This window comes from Rhea pennata, chromosome 4 (assembly GCF_028389875.1).
Source record: "Rhea pennata isolate bPtePen1 chromosome 4, bPtePen1.pri, whole genome shotgun sequence".
Lineage (NCBI taxonomy): Eukaryota > Metazoa > Chordata > Aves > Rheiformes > Rheidae > Rhea > Rhea pennata.
The window spans coordinates 19,995,188-20,015,477 of NC_084666.1; the positions used below are offsets into that span (position 1 = coordinate 19,995,188).

Consider the following 20,290-nt stretch of genomic DNA (forward strand, 5'->3'; position numbering starts at 1 on the left):
ACATGTTTCCTACTTACACCGCTTTTTATCTGATTCTCCTTCACTTCTCTTCTCAGGCAGATTAATAGACACTTGAACAGACGAATAACAGTATTACATCTTCATCACAGCCTTTTGACAGACTTTTGAGATTGCAAAATTTTTTGGAAACTTATTATTGGGGGAAAAAGAAACCCATTATTGAGTGATCAGGCAGACTGCCTTTTTTTAGGCTGGAACAAACCATCCCATAGCATTCACATGAATGCGTTAGTAACTCTTGTTTAATGCTGATGGGACATTTCCTAGAATATGATAAGTGTGAAACAGCCCATAGTTTTATCACTCTTGGTTGCTGCCCACTCCTGCTAAAAAAAGGTTGATTGTGATCATTAAGCTGCAGGTAGGCAGTGCCTCTGGACTGTAAAATAGGAATGTTGGTAGGCAGTGATGAAAGCAAACTTTGCTCAACACCTGTCTATATATATTGCAGGTTTCAGTGGCTGCCCAGCTGATCCATTCACTCTGTTGCCCGGGAAGAAAGAAGTGGTAAGTAAAAGCAACTAAGACAAAGTTTGTTTGTCTGCTTGTTACTATTGTTATTACTATTTAGTTTGATTAGCTTATCAAGAGCTCAGCTTTTGTAGCTCTAGAAATGGCAGCAGAGAGAGCTAATGTTGGGAGATGGAGTGGCACCTGAAATGTCATCCAGCTGTCAGCATTTTCAGCTTGTGTTCTTTCAACTGCATTTACATGTTAAGGATTTTATAAAAAACATACTCAACTATTTTTTTCTCTTTTTTTAAAAAAAGAGACTAGATTTACAAAAACTAGATTACAATAACCAGATTTCCTCTGTAGTTAGCTATAAAAATAAATAAATGTATGGGTAGCCAGAGGTAAAATAACTGCCTATAACATAAGAAACTATTGTTTTAACTACTGTTTGGATTAGAAATCAGTGAGATTTTAAGTCATAGTATTCAGTGGTAATGAATACTGGAAAATGTCTAGGATATGATTAATGAAACATTATTGGAAGGAAATACTGACAGTTCTTGTGTTAGCATAGATAGTGTGTAATGTCTATGTGCAGTGCTACTGCAGCATCAGGCTATTCGTGATGGAAACATTTTCTTATGCTAATTCAGTTTGATACACTACAGTAAAAGGAATACGTTAGTCTAATGAGGTTAGCTCAACTAATGTGACAGTAGACAGGAATCAACTGGTATCTCAGTAACTTTTATTAGCAGCTCTTCCACTTGATCAGTAAGTCTTTTTAATGCCATTACTTTTTCCTCTCCAGATTCTTTACTATGTGTTTCATGTTAGGGATGAGGTAGATGTCTGATTTATTTTATTTCTTTGTTGGTGGGAACTTTTTTGTTTTCTTCTAAAAATCGTAATTCTTGTTTTATTTAAACACCTATTAGACATTTCAAGTAGTTTATTGACACAGTTTTGGTTTTGAGTCTTAAGAGACAGTGCTGGTGCTTTGCTTATTTGTGAAAGCAAGAATTAATGTTTGGGATTTGTTTTTTATCTGTACTAGCTTAGAAATGTGTTTTCTTTGTTTGTTTTATCTATGTTTTTAGTTTTGCCATGTATTAGATTCATGCTTGTGAGAAAGAAGTCTCAGGGGTCAGAAGGCATAAACAGTGAGTACAATGCTTATTTTTTTAGCTTTCACACAGCTATATCTTCCTTTACTGCAGCGTCAGTTGGACGTTTACATCGTGGCTCAGCATGCTAACTTATTCAGAAAAAGAGCCCCAAGGAAGTGGCTGGTGCCAGAGTAAAGACAAGACTTGCTCCTAGCAAGACTGAATCACTGCTGGCATTTACTTAGCTTGTTACCTGTTTGGTTGCACTTGGGGCTTTGTGCTGCAAAGGAATAGATTCTTGGGCAAAATTATCACTGATGTAAAGTATCTAAATGAATTTGTACTGGCTGGGAAACTCTTCCTTCTCATCTCTACATAGTTTGCTTCTATGTTTGAAGTGGTACCTTTTGAGGAAAAAAAAATCCTTCAAGGTTTGTGTAAGAAAGAATGCTATGTAGCTGTGTATTTATTCCTATAAAGTATGCATGATAAACATGTTTATTTACCAATTTGTGCAGCTGGCTGTCAGACTGGATGATAAATGCCTTTTTAACACAAAGTCTGTAGCACAGTGGTGAATGATAAGAAAGAGATATGTATGTGTAGAAATGCTGCGAAAGAGGGGAGGGAGAGAGAGAGAGAGGAAGAGGAAGAGAGAGAGAGAAGTCTGGCTGAAATCAAAACTTGATTCAGGGCTGCTTGAGCAACCTGGAAAAAAATTCCAGCTGCATATATGGTCATGCTGGTGCTTGTTGCAGCTATTGCCAGTTGTATTTGAAAATACTGCTATTTACTCCAGAAATTTCATTTCATCTCGATTTCACTTTTTCTGTTCCCCTAGAAATTAGATTTCTTTAAGGCTTACTGCTTCATACTGCATATTTCAGGCACAACTCGCCCTTTCAGTGAGCTGTCACGGGTGGAGAGGTACAAACAATACCATGCGGACACATGCAAATGGTGGCTTATATTCTTTGTGTTAAGCCCAGCAAAATCAGTAGATTTACAATTGTTTCTGATATAAAATTGAAAAGCACTGGAAGTCTAGCCCTACAGCAGAGAAAATGTTGTAACAGTTCAATGAATCATGCAGGAAGGCAGTGCAGGATAACTGGATGACACCTAGTGTTGCTCAGATAATTCACCAGGGAGTTCAACTCGAGAATGTTGCAGTGAGAGAATAAACATGGCTATAAAAATCATGGGAGCACACTTTGCTTTGACTTTGTACCTCACATTTTATTCCACAGCTTGAATTCCATTGATTTCTTTTTATCTCCCCCTTAGGAGCAGGAGGCTTCAGTTTCTTTTCTGGCTAGAAAGGATGTCACAGGTAGTTAGCATTTTCCGAGGGAAAGGAAAGACAATACTCGCAAGGAAAGGAGCACACGACGCAGGATGGTGCGAGACACTTTGCTGTGAGAGTCGTTCAAACAGGCTGGATTACAGTTTGCACAGGCGTTAGCTTTCAGCCCCTTGCAATATGCATAGAGTATTTTGACCTGCTGCTTTCAGAAGGAAGTAGCTCCTGTTTCAGCACATGTCTGAAGAGGCGGATACTCAAATGCCAGTGACTAGCCGGACTCCAGCTACCCAACTACGCCCTGGTGCAGGCATCCCGCGTGGCTCCTCGCCAGCGATCGCGGGCGCGGGAAGGGCGGTGCACAGGCACCCAAGTTGGCACGGGAATAGGCAGGGCTCGTCGCTCTGGGCACCTCATCCAACAGCTGTGGCCATGTGCTGTTTGGACCTGGATTGGTGTGTCCTGCTGAAGCCAGTTCCTCGCTGCAGTGTGGGTGGTCACCAGCCCATCCTGTGCCCGTTCTCTAACATGTTCCTTCACAGCATAGAACCCCTGCTACAGGGTCACCCGGACAGGATCGCGTCCAGGTGGATTTAGAGTATCTCCAGAGGAGGAGACTCCACAGCCTCTCTGGGCACTGTTCTAGTTTTAGACTAAGTTCTAGTCACTTATATCTTGCATGAAGTCATGTTGGTCTTTTATACTGTGTCTGACATCAGCCTTTCCAAAGCTGCAGCTAGTACGAGGGGCCAGGAATTGATGCAGTTAGCACTGTTCTGCTCAGCTGCAACATCCCAATTTTCTTCTGAATATTTTTCTCAAGATATCAATGTTTGTCTTTGGGACAAGAAAAAATTCTCTGAGGGAAAACTGAAGAACGTACATGATCTTTGTAGCGTGGAGATTAATTAACAGCAAGTAACTGGACTCTTAACAGCCAGAGTATCAGGTGGCTGTAAATGATCTCCTCAGCTGTTTCATTTAACAGGAATTGGGATCTGAAGAAAGTTGACCATTTTGGTAATGCTTCAAGGATTTATGTGATTCCATTTTCATCAGTCTTTGATACCAATCACACAGAATTGTAATACCACTGCAAGCCCATATACACAAAGCAAATACAGATAGGACCTCTGGTGTTCAAGTCTGTCTACCTTGCCAAAATAGAGGTTCATTAGGACTCACATGAATAGTTTTATATATGTGCTTATGAAGAACATCTGCTTCCCTCATAGAGATGTTCCATTCTCATTTTAGTGTATTTAGTATATAAAACAAAAGCAATAATAGCATATTATAATACATATGACATACCTGTGGGATATGAGACGCTTATTATGAAAATATGCATTGCTAAATTCTCGAATGAGGAGAGTTTATTTTGGAGAAATAGAGGTAGTTCCTTTGCTGAAGTTTTCAAGCTCCAGTTTTTCTTGCAAATGCATCAGTTCAGTTTCCGTTCTGTAATCATGGAGGCTGAATCCTTTTTTTTCCACGCTGAATGTAAATGTAACAGAAGAGCTGTTAAAGTAGCTTTTGGCATCTCTGAGGCTGGTATTGTTTGGTATCTTCTACATCTCTCTGTGGTGGGAATGTGTTGCCAATATAATTTCACATCTAAATTTCCAATGCATTATCATGGTTGCCTTTCACTTAAGCACTTATGCTGAGCAGTTATTTTTGTCTGTAGCTCTTAAAATGCTGAACATATGTAAATGAACTTGTTTAACAAGACTGTGGTGTTCTGGTACGGGTGGGGCTTGGAGGTTGTTCTGGCACAGATGAAAATATAAGAATTTGCTCAAAGCAAATGCAAAATCTTGTTGAAACAAGTAAGAGTGATTTTTCTTCCACCTATTTTGAGATCTTCCTCTGTGTGTCTTAGGAGTTGCTATAGACCTTGTGCCACTGATAATGAGTGTGTAAAAAGTATAGATTTTGTTAATATAATTCCAGAATCATTTTTCCTACTAGTGTGGAAAGGGAGAAATAAATCAATACCATGCTTCTTACAGTAAGACATGAGTGTTTGTCTGTGACATGTCTCCCAGCTATAGTTGAACGCAAGAGTAGGACGTGTGGCTATTGATGTGGGCAGGGACAAAATATTTTCAACGTCAGCCACGTAAAGGATCATGACTAGATGAATGATTAATTATGCTTCCCTACAATGTCTGCTAAACACAGTTGAACCTTGTTTACAGGAGCATGATACCCACTGTAATCCTGACTCTTGGAGGCTGGGCACAAATTCTCTCTTTGGTTCGGCCTCGCCAGTGCTCGATGTGGTGGCCACAGGGGAGGCCAAAGCTTTGCCAACAGCACAGGCCAACACGTGTAGTGCCAGGCAGACCTGAGGGTGATGCCCTTCTGGGTAGGGTTGTTCCCTTCTCCAATCCTTTCCCCTGAATTTTCAGTCTTGTTGGCTGAGGGAACCACCTTGCAGGCTTCCCCTAAAGGTTAAGAGTCCAGAGTGGAAATACAACATTGCCATTTTTTCCCGTGGTCTCCTTGCTCCCCTTTCACATTTCTCACTCTAGCTCCCAACATTAGCCAAGTAAGTACTATGGCTCTTTCAGGTTTTGGTTCAAGAAATAGCTACCTCCTCTGCTCCTGCCTGGGCTAGATTTGTTATGTGTGCTTTTACCTGTACTTTTATTAGACCAGCAAGATTTGGCCAACAATTTTTGTATTATTATTGAATAACATTATGATGCATGTAGTGCCCAACCTGCCAAATGTGCTTAAAAAGCCTCAGGAAGAAAGAAGTTCAGGCAGAGAACCTGCACTGAGCAGGTGAGCTGGAAGTTTCCCATTGGTGCTGCTGCTATTTCAGCTTCACTTACAGCATCAGCTGTGCGAGTTTTTGACAGAGTGGCAAATGGCCTTTGCCCTTTGAATCACACTCTTGTCCAGCTGCTCAGCAGGGATCCACGGTAACAGGTAGTTGAAATTCTGGGGATTTCCTTCAACTTGTCTAGGGTCACATTGCCCTTTATGTCATCATGAAAATGAACCAGTAAAAGCAGAAAGAAGATTATTTTTAGCATGCATTGCCCAGATCAAGTAAGGGTTTAGGGAAGAATTTTCTAGCTTTCTTTGCTATGGTCTGTATATTGAATTCCTAGTTTGGTACAAGAGGTCAGTTAAAACCAGGGAATGGAAAAAGTAAGAGAGTCCTCTGAGTTTTTGTTGAAAGGAGATAAAATTAATTAATGAAACACTTAGGGTTTGGAAGGCAGTGGAATCTTTGCTTTCAAGACAGTTAAAAAAAATAAACAAAAATAGAAGCATGAGATGGAAATAATTACTAAAAATTGTTTAAACTGCATAAATAAATCAGCTGTGTGATTCCATAAATAACAGAGATAGCAATTTCACAAATAAAGGAATAATTGGTAAAGAGTAATAAAAAAAACTGTGTTCAAGGACAAATTGTTTTCACTCCATTCCATCTCTTTTTCTCTTAGAGACAGTCTTGTTTCTTACATACCTCGTTGTGAGTTGAATATTTTAACTGCATACACATTTTAATGAGCACTACTTTGTTAGTCGCAGGTCATGGCTCCTTGGCCTGAGGTGGAAAAGCCTGAAACCAATAACTACATAGGAGATTCTTCCAAACAAAACCAGAACATGTCTGGAAAAGAAGGAGAAAATCATAAAGGTAATGTGTACTCACCTGTGAGTTAGAGATATACCAGTTTGGGGCTTGGAAAAGACTGAAGATAATTAATTCTTTTTTTAATGTTCTATTTCATCAGGCAATGTAACTTCACTTGGAAATAAAGGGGAAATTCAACCTGCATTTTCCACAATAGCCCTGATAGATGAGACAAGACCAGAAGAAGAGGACCCATGGGCTCTGCCAGAGCTGCAGGACACTGGGGTCAAGTGGTCAGGTAGCCATTTCTCAATATACAAGTTACTTCCTTTTTTCGTCACTTCTGCTCTGTTTGTCTAAATTATTTTTCTGGGGTGATAGACTCTGGTGAACTGAATTGCAGACTTAAGCACTCAGGTTTTCAGATGTAGGCTTTATGTTCTCTATGTTAATTCCCCCACTGGTAAAATATTTGCTCAGATAAGAAGAATCTGAAAGTCATGCTTATTGTGCTTAAAGCATGAGGAAATATATGGAAAATAATCCAAAAGCAATATGATCTTATTTTCAGGTTAGTTGTTTCTTTCTAAGTTTGGAGAGATGTGTAAAACCAAGGATCAATCTCAGATTTCATGAAGCCTTTGTATTATATCAAAAGCTTTTAACTGTAATTGTTCGTTAGTTAAAATTTGATTAAGAACAACATTCTTTTAGGTTTAATCACACACTAGGGTCACAATGCTGTCCTTGACTCCATAGTCTCTGCTTGAGCGCTAAACTGTTCCAAAGAGAACAACGGATACATTGAACACTTTTTTATGTATAACTTATTTGTTTTGCAGAACTGGATAGAAAAGGGAAAATCATTCGTGTATTGTACGGCATAGGGAAGTTTATTATCTTACTTGGATTACTCTACTTATTCGTGTGTTCCCTGGATGTGCTGAGCTCTGCTTTTCAACTGGTAGGAGGTATGAAAATATTTCTGAAATATCAAGAGTAAGCTATGAAAAAGACAGTACCTCTCAGCTGAGTGACCAGATTAGAAGCACGCGTCTTCAAGAACATACTTGATAGATTTGTACGTGCAGATATAGGTTCAGAAGGAAGCATTTATGACTGAAGATTGACCTTCCTTGAAAAAACCCATTGTTTCTCAAATTCCAAAGTGCTGTTGACATTAGGGATTATTGGCCTGAACTTCTTAGGAAGTTTCTGATACTTTAGCGACAGTTCATGCAAGTGCACCTGTGCATAAATCTGTCTCATGTGAAAATCATTCCAACAAAAAGAAATGAGAAAATTGCATTCTTGATCAAAGCATTCAGCACTGAAATGCCTCAGAAATCATTTGAAAATGAAAACTACTGAAATATATTTTTTAGCTACAGCCAAGAGTGTAATTCTGCTCATGGATTCAGAGGCGGTGGTGAGAGAAACATGTAGGCTTCTGGGTATGTAGTTATTCTGGATTTTTAGCACTAAAAATAACTACAGAAACAAAACTGGGCACTGAATTACTCAGAATTAATAAAATAGTTTTTGGTAGCAACCAAAAACATTAAGGCACTAATGGCATTTGAATCTGTGTTTTTTCATTCTATAGTCTTTTCTTTGATGGAGGTGGTTGTATACAGTTCTCTGCAGAACTCACTAGAGCTTTTTCAGTTGATGAAATGAAAGAATATAAAATATTCTCTGATACCTGAGAGGCTGAGAGTTCAGGATCTGAATTAGGATCCCTGGACTATCTCACCTTGTCCCATTTTCAGCTGGTAAACATGGCCACATACTTATCATTTTAAATCATTTGGTATTCTTTAATCAAATGCTCTGCTAATTCCTCATAGCTTTACTTGGCACTTCTCTGACTCTAAGAATATGTTTTCATAGGTAAAGCAGCAGGGGACATCTTTCAAGATGATTCTGTGTTGTCTAATCCAGTTGCAGGATTGGTGATTGGGGTTCTGGTGACCGTTATGGTCCAGAGCTCCAGCACTTCTTCATCTATTGTGGTCAGCATGGTGTCCTCCACGTGTAAGTCTGGTTACATTATTGTACTAGAGATCACCCATAAATCTCAGTGCAGGGTGCGCTTCCATCTTTCTTATAATTGTAGAAACTTTGGGTATAAGAGTCAGGACCTCAGGAAAAGATTTTCACAGATGTTGGTCTGATATCAAATTAGAAAAAAAAAATCTACAGAAAAAGGTGTCCATAACTGTAATGAAAAGCACTGGATCCTTTGGCACTGAGTGCGTTAGCTTTTAAACAGCTACGTATGTTCCTCTTGTTAACCAGTTACCGAACGTCATTTGTTTTTGTGGCAACATTTCAAAATTCTGCAGTAAGTAGAATAATGCTTGGGAAAGAAGAGACTTTCTCTTAATCTGGCCTCTTACCATGTAGTGAAAGGAGATAACCATGTGCTGCGGATTCAGTGAGGGTCACCAGGCTGGTCTTACGCTCCCAAGGAGCTTGATTAAAGCAAACATATCTAGATCGGAGTGCCAGATCCCACCGGTGTCAAGGGAAATCAAGATCCCTATGACATTAATAGATGTTAATTTTCACTGGACCAAATGGTTTGCTGATGCTATGATTATTTCGTTGAGTGCTTCGTTTTCTGCTTTCTAGTGCTGACAGTTCGATCGGCTATTCCTATCATAATGGGGGCGAACATTGGCACTTCGGTCACAAACACAATTGTGGCACTTATGCAAGCTGGGGACAGGAATGAATTTAGAAGGTACCGTGCTTAAACTCTAGCTCTGAAAAGTTTATTTTCTTCCTTCTTAACAGCTTTTCTTCTATATTCTCTGTCACTGTTACAGCCATTCAGCCATTCTCTTGTCCAAAATTTGATTGTTCGATTAGAAAAGTTGCAAGCAAACTTCTAAAGCTGCTTTAATGACCTATTAATACAGCAAATTTAAGTCATTTAGCATTTCACCACTTATCTCAATGAAGGTAAAAAACAGGTCCTATTTTGCTTTGCCATCAGAAATAATGATGGCAATTCTGTACTATTCTGCTTCATAAACTGTCAGCTTTGAAAGGACAGCAGGTTCTAGGTTGTCATCATTCCTCACATATGTGTCACTATAGTCAAAGTGTAATGCTGTGTAGATCTATGGCTTCATATAATTGAAGAAAGGCATGCTGGGCTCCTTTGAAAGGTTTATGTTTTTGTAAGAGTCTGCCATTTTTAATACAATCTCACAGAAAGATAAATTGTCAAACTGTTCCCACCATTCCACCTACCTTTCATTATCCCTTTATTATGAAAGGGTTGTGCAGAAAGTGCAGAAATATTACACTAATTTTGACTTATCTACTGTCCTCAAGAGAGACCTTGAATTTTCAAGGTTTTTGAAGTTCACAGTAAGCCAGATCTGATAAGTGTAGGGAAATTAATATTTCCACTATCAAATATATACAGTGACAACTTTTAGGCTGTTGCTTCGCATTAGTACTGAGAGAGCTTATAGCTTACTGGAGACGGGCAGCAAACTTGGGAGGAATGGGAGACTTTGGTACCTTGTTATTCATAACACAACCAGACGTAGGAAATACACCTAGCCAAAAGTGCATTTCTCTGAGCTTTACAATCTTGAATCTTTCATTTTACTAGTCTTTGTCAGTGAAACTGCAGTGTCCAAGTAGCCTATTCGTATGGCCTGCTCTGAATGCAATTCCCCTTCAAGCAGTTTGTCATGGGAAGACAGAGTTACAGGATTAGCATTTCAAGGAATGTTTTCTCTTCCTTCACAGCACTTGATTTCAAGAGTTGCATTGTAAAACAAATACAGGCAGACTGCACAGAACTAAGAGGACCCTGAGAAGCTATTAAGAACAGGGGAAAGATTGCCCCTGAGGAAAGAGCTGTGCCTGTTCAGGCTCTGGAGAGGAAGGTGGGAGGGAGGTGTGCCGTAACGGTTTAGGAACATGTGAGAGGGCTACGAAGAGCATCTTCCTGCATGAGCCAGGGAGAACGGCTCCTGCGGCAACTCCTGGTTAAGCATTAAATATGCATCAAGAAGGGGTGAGAGACAAAACAGGTGGAGGCCATACAATGACTTCTTTCTTCAGTTAAGTAGTCCTGGCAGTCTTCTGTTATGGATTACTTTGTTTTGTTTTTCTAGTTTGTCTTGTTTCAGTTCCTTGGCTGGTTCTTTCACTTGGGCACCATGTGAAGAAAAATCAATGCTCTATAAAAAAGCAGCCATCTTCTGTGACCCTGGAAATGAAATAATTCCCCTCTTGAAATGGTTTTCTTTCTCATCCCTGTGGTTTCATACCTAATTGATGTTGTGCATATGTTGTTTAATTAAAAACAGCTCTGTCAGCTCTGTTTTTTAATTTCCTCTTGCAGGGCCTTTGCTGGAGCTACAATCCATGATTTCTTTAACTGGCTTGCTGTGTTTGCGTTGCTGCCCATTGAAGTTGTTTCTGGTTATCTTTACCATCTCACCAGTGTTATAGTTGAGTCTTTTCATCTTGAAAGTGGTGATGATGCCCCTGAGTTACTAAAAGTTATCACAGACCCTTTTACAAAGCTCATCATTGAGGTAGGCTCTCTCTCACTTCAGCTGAAGCAGCTTATTTGGTTGTTACAACTAGTCAAACTGGATTCTTTCTTTTATTCACATTTCATAAAGCCACAGCTCCATATTTCCTGTTTCTATTTCCCCCAATTTCACCTTAATAATGATAAGCCAACTAGGAGGACTGAGAAGGCAGATTGAAGGCAGATGCATGGAACGGCAACCTGTTGCCTAGACATTGGCAGATATGAGACACCCCTAGCACATTAAGAAGATCTGCACAGGCCTCAGAGAGATGACACAAATCTTTGGAAACTCTCACCTAGTCTAGGGGGTAGCTGGAGAGCAGGGGAGAGCTCACAGCTCCTAAAACGACAGGTAAACACTTATAGTTAGGCAGATGTGTCAGTGTAGTTGTTTCAATAGGATGGGTAAGATGAGGGGGCAAGTGATGTGAGGAGACTGAGCATGGTATGAGTGTTTGTGTGTGCAGAGCTGTACCTTTCTCTGTGAGTAAATCCCCTCCCTGTTGGGCAGCAGGCCCAGCAACAGAGATGGTTATGTAGACCTTGCACAGTTGAGCAGGCATCTTACTTGAGTAGAGGTGAACAGAAATATGATGCAAGTTAGAATAATGATTTTTTTTTCCTCTTTAGCTTGATAAATCAGTAATAAATGCAATTGCTACGAATGATGAATCTGCAAAAAACAAAAGCCTGGTAAAGATTTGGTGTGTAACAGAAACCAATATGGTGAGTATTATGTTAAATTAGTTGTTAGGCTCCTCAGGAAATATATTACTGATCTGTAGTTGATACTCCTTATTATAGGATTGTGAAATTAGATTTTTAAATGAGTGTTTTTTTTGCAGCAGAAAAAGAATGAAAACAATTTAATGTAGTTTATGCTCCGCTTAAATCAAGCGTGTCATGCCAACGGTGAGCATGACCTGGTTGCTTTTAGTACCATGCAGCCTCTTGCTTATCGGAACTGGTAGTTTGGAACCAAGCCTTTCACTCCTTTCAAATCCAAATGCCTTTAAACTCTGATACTCCTGCTGACTCCTTGGAAGTGGAAAAATTCTGCAAATGGCCACAATAAAATCTTTTTCACCCACTACTTATCTATCTGATCTAACCAGCTTTAGGCTTATGCATGTTAGGTTGATCTGCTGGCACTTGGTTGTTTCAGCTTTCTTGGAAAACTGCCTTCAGGCAAAGCCTCTGAGGAGCTAAATCCTGTTGTTCTTCACCCAAGCAATACTGCAGCTTGAAGGCATCTGTTGCTCAGTTTGACATTAATGCGTATTTTGGTAGACTGTGGAGCTAAGTGCTTGGTTTGTGTTCTTCCACTAACTAACAAATAGAGCACTGAATAGCTCTTGGATCTCTAACGGGTCTGTTCCACTTGTTATTACGCATATAAAAGAAATTCCTGAAGTCCCAAAGCAGAAGATACTTCGGGATGCGCAGCTGAGAGCTTAAATTAAGTTCTTAGAGGAGCCCAGCTGCTATTGAATGATGATCTGGACAGCCAGTGAAATCCTAGCTTGGGTGATGGTGCCAGGAGCGGAGCCGCACTAATGCGGAGCTCTGCTCAGGTTACCCAGCTGAGGAGCCGAGTACTTCATCTCAGGTGAAGCAGCTTGCTTAGCAGGTGTACTGCGCACAGCTGCCCAGCTAGCACTTCGGCTGCCTCTACGCTGTGCTGCCTGGGCAGGAGCAGCCTAACTCTCGGTGAGGTCTGAGCCTCGCTCCTTCCTATAGTCACCCCACTCTTAGAAGAAAAGTGACTGCACAGGAAGTGTAGGTGCAATACAGTTTTCTGTATGTGTTTCTATTGTGGCTATGTAGCTGCTGCTCATGCACACAGTCAAATTACAAGAACACATGAAACTCCTACACTTTTGAACTGAACTTGGTGGGGTGATTGAACAGACTTATGACAGGGAGAAATTTGTGCCCTCCCCCCATTTTTTATTAGTACAGGAATAAACATTTTGACCTGCTTTGAAAATAAAGTATCTGGAAGAATTTCAAGACAGCAAGAAGCAATATTGTTCTTTATTTGTAAAGGCTCATGTGCTCGAGTAGGCCAGTGACTTGACCTGTCACTGAAGATGTGGGGGAGACTGGTTCCATTTCTGGCTTTGCCCATTTTGGGTCATTCTGCATCAGCTAGAGGAGGAATGCACATGTGGCTTTCCACAGGCAGTGTCCAGCGACAGAATACGATTTCCTTTACCCCATTTCTGAAAAAGAGACCCAGTGAAATGCATCTTAAAGATACCTCTTGTTCAGCAGTGTGGTTCACAGTAGATTTGGCTGGTAACCATTGCTGTAGGGGAGTGCAGTTCAGCAAACTGTCCCCTAGTTTCTTAATCTGTGTAAGGACTTATGGGCCCAGTGTTGTAACATGGTGCGTCTGGGCTGTGCACTAGGGCTCTTTAGCAAGAGTGTTTTGTGGTATGAAGTCAAACTCAGGTTTGACTCAGTTATACTAATGCAATTATCATATGCATGCAATTAGAGTATCGTAATAATTGTAACTAGCTCTTAAATATCATTTGAGCTTTAGAAAGGAAAGCAGTAGCAGCACCCCCATTTCTCTAGGCAGGAAAACTGAGGCACAGAAAGGCATTGTGACCAGCTTGTAACAGAGGTTGGACTAGAATTGTAGTCTTTGCAATCCCTGTCCTGTGCGATGCTCGTTGGACTGTTAACTGCAAAGAACGCAGTGAAGAGGTAGAAGTCTCTTCCACCTCAGAAAGCAGTTGCAGTGGCTGGTGCAGGAATGTCCCCTAGCTGCAGCCTGACGTGAATCTCTTTCCATGAACCTCGACGTCATTAATGGAGGTTCTCAGCTACTGAAGGCTTAGTTCTGTGGCTGTTATGATGTAGCAGGTTTGGGGGAGGGTATTTTGGTATTTAAATGTTTCTTGGCCTTGAATAACAGAACCCCCAATTTTTTTTAAGAACACAAAAAATTCTGCCTTGTTTTTAAAGTGATGCCATTGAGTTACACTCCTGCTTACAAATCTGTCTTCAGTTGATGAATGCTTGATTGCAGGAAAAAAATAGGAGAACTTTGCATGAGTTTTCCAGTGAAGGGATGTAGCTGACTGAACTATCTGCTTTGTCTGGCAATCTCTAGACTCTGCAGAATGTCACAATTCCACCTTCAGAAAACTGCACGTCTCCTGAGTTTTGCTGGTCTGAAGGAAACTTGACATGGACCATCAAAAATGTATCTGAAACAGAATATATTAGTAAATGTAAGTATTAGAACTACTTCTCCTTTGGTAGTGTCTTTACTGAGTTAGGTAACTTTTTAATGGCATTAACAGCCCATTTCACAGGTATATGAGTGCTTGTATATTTATATGTGGGAAACTTGGTGCAGTCAGAGCAGCCTGTGCTCTGTTACAGTTATACAGCTGGAGTTACTGGGACCATCACTGTATCTGGCTGCACGCGGATCTCTTTCCATGCTCCCTGATGTCAGTAAATGAGGTCTTCAGTATCGTGTTGCCCTTGCTGTTCAGGTGACTTGGCGCTATGGTTACTTTGCCGTAGTGGTTTCTTGGATATCTCTATCCTCATGTGCGCTGTTGAGGACTTTCAGCAGCCATCTGCAGGTGCACAGCTGTCTTTGGGGAAGAGCTGATTCACCAACCCAGCTGGGAGCGCACCAAGATTTCCTTGCGCCTTTATATTCCCCTCCTTGCACAGCTTTGTGCAAGGTCACCCAGCTTCTGCCTGTCCTATGCATATGCTCGCTGTGTATTCCATAAGCGTATTTTATAAGTTTAAATGAATACAAGAGCCCCTGTTGCCCCTCTCAGGCACAGCCTTTTGCAGCCGGGGAGGCAGCATTTTCACTCCTTTCATCATCCCCTCAAGCTGTGTGCGCTTGGGACCCATTTTTTTAGGGGAGCATGTAAAAATCATAGCTGGGCTTGGGGTCAGAAGCAGGACTGTGGCTAGGCTGATTCCTTTTCCTTTTTTTTTTTTTTTTTTTTTTCCCAGGCCGGCATCTCTTTGCAGATGCAAACCTGCCTGATCTTGCCATCGGTCTCATCCTTCTGGCTTTGTCCCTGCTTGTTCTGTGCTCCTGTTTGGTGATGATCGTTAAGCTGTTAAACTCCGTGCTTAAAGGACAGGTGGCGAGCATCATCAAGAAGACCATCAACACTGGTAACTATCGGCTTTCCCTGAAGATTGTGCTCAGCAACAACAAGGACCCTGAGCACATTTATTGGCATCACGCGTGCTGGCGGATATTGTAGCATAGTTTGAGGAAAGTAATATTAAACCAAAATATACTCCTCCCCTCCAAACATTTCTTCTCCTCAGCACGTTATTTTTTTTCTTTTAATATCTATTAGTTAACAGCTTGCTTCTGAACGGGAGCAGATTATCAACAACAGAGACCAAAGTCCAGGCTCTGTTTCCTTATGTATAATCATTAGCTGTTAGAAATGTAATGTTCACGTCCTCAAAAGATAGCGCTGAAGTGCTGAGATTGTGATTGCCTGCTCTGGCACAAGGCCTACGTGTTTCTTCTAGAGTAAGCTGAAAAAAAAGCTTTTAGTGATTAATAGTCTAATTTCCTTTACTCGCTCTGTTTCATTCTTTAACGCTCTCTTCAGTAAAATAGGGCAGCCACAAGAGCCCTTCTTTTTGACCAAATAGTGGTACTTCCTATGTGTATCTGTGTTATTCAGGTGATTCTCCTTGCTGGAATCATTTTGTGCAAACACCTTTTTTTCTTCATTTTTCCTTGCATGAAGGGAGAGGTTAGAACCTGTAGCGGGGAAAAGCAGTCCTGGCATGTATCTGATTGTGGTAAAAGAGAGGGCCTAGAAATGGGGAAGGCAACAAAGTAGTCCCCATTCTGTCTTCTCTTGTCCTGGGCAAAGGCCACTGACTGAATCAAAAAAGAGGGCTAGAAAGTACTCAGTTGCTAGCTACTGTTCATTTGCAAACATTTTGATCTACTCAGTGTTCCTCTTTGTCTTCCCAGATGAAATTCTGACTTCTTAGCTCACTCATAAATCTGCAGATCATCATCTCAAAGATCTCTAAGCAGTGTGCTTTTTTTTTGGGGGTTGCAAGAGTGATCAAGCTGAAACTCGTTAGGACAAATAACCTGATTTTTGCAGATGGGTCTTCAGTGTTTTCTGAAGATCAGATTTACGTGGCAGATGCCTGGTTGCCAAAACCAAGACAGTCTAGACACTTAGAAGCCATTGTGTTGAGCTCCATGGATGGAAACATTTCTGGTTTATAATTGCATTAGAACATAAATGCTGCGCTGGGTGAGGACAAAGGTGTGCCAAATCTAGTACGCATGTCAAAGCGTGCCCAGTGGTGGGAGTCTGGGAAGACACTACAAAGAGCAGAGTATATTTAGAGCAGTAGAACCAACTCTGACCCCCAAAGCTTGGTATATGAGGAAAATATACAAACAATACATTTATTTTAAATATTTGATATTGTTTTCACTGCTATGTTATATCTTCTAAATATCTTCTAAAGATAATGTCTTCCCTCTGTTTTTTAGATTTCCCATTTCCATTTACTTGGTTAGCTGGATACCTGGCTATGCTTGCAGGGGCTGGTATGACCTTCATTGTCCAAAGTAGTTCTGTTTTCACATCTGCTATTACACCTCTTGTTGGTAAGTTGTCTGTCAACATTGTATTCTTTATTCCTGTGTTTTATCTTTTTCATCATTCCAGAACCACTCAAACCTGTTTCTTTTCTCCTAGGCATTGGTGTTATAAGCATTGAGCGTTCTTATCCCCTTACCTTAGGAGCTAACATTGGTACAACCACAACAGCTATACTTGCAGCTTTAGCAAGCCCAGGAAGTACATTAAAATATTCATTACAGGTCAGTATAAACCAATGCTTGTTTGTCTTCATTTATAAACTGTGACCTTTCTGAATAAAAACCTGGTAAAATTAGCTCAGGTGCAAATATCCCATATTGGAACACGAATATTCTGCTTAATATTGTGTGTACTATTAATGACACCTCATTAGTCAATCAGCTAGAGCAAAAAGGTTGTATTAAACCTTCCCAGAATGTTGATGTATGGTGAAATCTTACTTTCATAAATTTGGCTTGATTTGAATGAATTCTTTCAGAAATCAGACAAGGTTGGCCACTTGACCCTTGAGCATGCGGTCTTTGCAACCTGGAATTTAGGGCCCACATCTCTGACAATTCTCTTGGTAAATCCCCTATTTGAATTGCTCATTTCTGTAAGTTCCCTTCTCAGTATCCTAACTCTGTTTGTGGTGGGTACAGGGACTCTCTTCATTTAGGTGAAGACTATAAACCTACAAGATGGCAAGATGTGGCAGTGAGAATGGGGACATCTACTTTCTCACTGTAATTCTAATCTGAGTAGGTTTCTTTGAATTCTTTGTTGGCTCAGAAAAGCGGGCAGGTTGGCCTTGGGCACCCATTTACCTTCTCTAAAGAACATTCCAGGCAGAAGGCAATGTTTGAATGAATGAACCCTCTACATCAAAGAGTAAAGATAATTAGTGTTCTCTATGAATAGAAAGCATTTTTTTTTTTACCTGCCACAATGAAAGCTAATGGCATACATGAAAAACAGAAAGAAGATTATACTAGTGATTTTATTGTCCTCAGGCTAGATAAAACAGAGGTAATCATGAGAAGATATTATCTTGATCAAGCTCAGGTTTTGTGATCAGTAGCTATTTTTATAACGTACTAAAAAAATCAAAACTGCATACTTCCATATTTGCTTTAGTTTGATAACAATTATAGAAGGAAAATAAGATAATTGGAGCAGGAAACTTACTGTTTTGTCCACATATGTTTATTTTTCCTGAATGACTTCTGAAAGCTTGAGGAAGTAGGTATTTCTTACACTTTTTTTTTTTATAAAGAAATTTGAAGAATATTAATTAGGTGTTTATTAAAAACCTCAGAAAAGCCCACATTCCAAGAATATCCTTCAGTGCCATATAAACTTTTAGCTAATTGTTGGAAAATCCTGGGTTTTACCATTAGCAATTTCTCAATAGCCTGAATGCAGTATCTCATTACACTTCCCACCTTTTGGTGGTAGAAAACTTACGGATGCAGCACTCAATAACAAACAGTTCTCATGTAGTTCTCCTGCCTTACTAACAACAGGCATGTATCCTCATAGTTGTTTGGTTTGTCAGCTTTATTTCTGATGAACTCCTTCTCATGCAGTTGAAAACTGCATTTTAAAACTTCTCCTGTCCTAGGAGATATGTTGTCTTCTCTGGGCTTGCCTTGTGTCCAAATGCAGTGTCCTATTTGCAGGCAGTAGATCAGTACTGTGGAAGATGTATTACTGACTCTTTGCTCCACACTCGGAATGGCTTTGCAGTGAAATAGCATTGAGTGAAATAGCATTGGACTAGATGATCTCCAGGGGTCCCTTCCAACCTCAACTGTTCTGTGATGATGGGAACAAACAAAGAGAGGAACAAGGGAAGGAAAACTATGGAGTCTTAGTAGCACTGGCAGTTATTATTATGTGGGTAAGAGTTTTTAAAGGCATTCTAGCTACTGAACTCCTCAAATGTTTTTGTTCCAGATTGCCCTGTGCCACTTCTTCTTCAATGTCTCTGGGATTATTCTGTTTTACCCACTGCCTTATACTCGGCTGCCAATTCACATGAGCAAGAGCTTGGGAAACATAACGGCCAAGTACAGATGGTTTGCTATATTTTATCTTCTCATCTGCTTCTTTCTTTTGCCTTTGTTTGTATTTGGTCTATCCCTTGCAGGCTGGCCAGTCCTTTTAGGTGTTTGCCTTCCCATACTTGCTCTTTGTATTGCTGTGGTTGTAATTAACGTTATGCAGTCAAGGAAGCCACACTCACTGCCTGAGAAGCTCCAAAACTGGGATTTCCTACCTGTATGGATGCACTCCCTCGAGCCCTGGGACAATATGATTATGTCTACACTCTCCTTTTGTGGGAAACACTGTTGCGGCTTCTGCAAGTGCTGCAAAGTCAACACAGAACAGGAGGGTGCCAAAGACAAGCAGCTAAAAACTATGGAGGTTTATGAAAACACCATTGCGATGGCTGATGAAGAAAGAGGTGTAAGAAGGGTGTCACCTGCAGCTTGTGTTGAAAAAACAGGCACAAATAACACAGCCTTATAGTAGTGGATCAACCCATAATAGCAGGGATATAACGTAGGACAGTAAGGCTCTTGAAAACCAGCTTGGACAATGCACTGAGGACAGAGTGAACATTTTGTTAGGTTTCAGCAGCCAGCGGTATATCACTCGTCAAGGAATGGAGTCAAACAAACTTGACAGAGTCCCCAGAAAATCTGTGATTAGGTGAAAAGCTAGGGACAGATTTGTTTATGGAGGATCTACTGTGTAGTACATTCATCCAGTTCTATCAGTAGAAAACTAAAGAAACCCTTTGTAGTCCCATGAACAGAGGGATGAAAGGAGTGGTGAACAATTCAAACTTAATTAAAAAAAATGAAACAATAGCCTCCCTGAGCTGTTGGATTATTCAGCAACAGTCACTTTGTTACCCATAAGGCTCTGTGAAAAGCAAAAAAACCCAACCAACCGAACAAAAAGAATCCAAATATTTTCATTTGCCTGTTTGTAGTAGTCAAAATGGACAGCTGTAGTCTCAGTTTGGACAGAATCTGTTCTCTATGTGTGAAGGAAAAAGAAATGGTGGGACATTCTTCAGAAGCTCTGGGAGTCCTGCTGTGGCATGAAGGTATGCACAAGCCCATTTTGAGCCCTCTCCGTTTCCTTTATCACTGGGGACAGGAGTAGTCATCTTTTGTCTTAGATTGAAGCCAAAATGTAGTTGCTGATCCCTTTGCCTGCTGAAGGTTACACATGAGGTTTGCGGACACCAGGTTGCCACTGAAGGGCTTGGCGGATTTGGGATGTGGTTCTGTGGCTGTTCCTCTCTCTAGATAGTCCTCCTTGATCTGTTCCCTGTGTAACTCCAAAGGACCTGTCCTAGCACAGGTAGAGGAACAGTGCAGGAATGGGGAGCAGTGGCTGGAGTGAGGGTAGAGAAAGCCACCAAACCAGGGCTGAAGCTGAGAGATGCGTGTGCAGCTCTGGCTCTGCTTCACTGAGCCACAAAATGGCCTTTGAGAGTAGTGATGGAGTCTGGCCTTGGAGCTGCAAAAGAGGGAACCTGGAGAGTAGCATTACAGCAAGCAGGGGACCTACGAG

General features: G+C 40.7%; 1 protein-coding gene across 1 annotated transcript; it reads left to right on the plus strand.

The window, feature by feature from the left end:
• Positions 1–480: 480 nt before the first annotated feature.
• Positions 481–19,231, plus strand: SLC34A2 (solute carrier family 34 member 2). Its single transcript, XM_062574624.1, has 13 exons — positions 481–528; positions 6,442–6,556; positions 6,654–6,791; positions 7,336–7,464; positions 8,387–8,530; positions 9,131–9,242; positions 10,869–11,064; positions 11,697–11,792; positions 14,194–14,314; positions 15,069–15,236; positions 16,606–16,722; positions 16,814–16,938; positions 18,656–19,231. The coding sequence occupies exons 2-13, from the start codon at positions 6,451–6,453 to the stop codon at positions 19,229–19,231; spliced, it is 2,028 nt and encodes a 675-aa protein (XP_062430608.1). The 5' UTR covers positions 481–528; positions 6,442–6,450.
• The last annotated feature ends 1,059 nt before the right edge of the window (positions 19,232–20,290 follow it).

Bases quoted from the DNA above. Each gene is read 5' to 3' on its own strand.
- SLC34A2 (XM_062574624.1), top strand. From the start codon at position 6,451: ATGGCTCCTTGGCCTGAGGTGGAAAAGCCTGAAACCAATAACTACATA. The intron at 7,465-8,386 runs GTATGAAAATAT...ATGTTTTCATAG, and splicing joins TGCTTTTCAACTGGTAGGAG to GTAAAGCAGCAGGGGACATC. The intron at 14,315-15,068 runs GTAAGTATTAGA...TTTTTTTCCCAG, and splicing joins AACAGAATATATTAGTAAAT to GCCGGCATCTCTTTGCAGAT.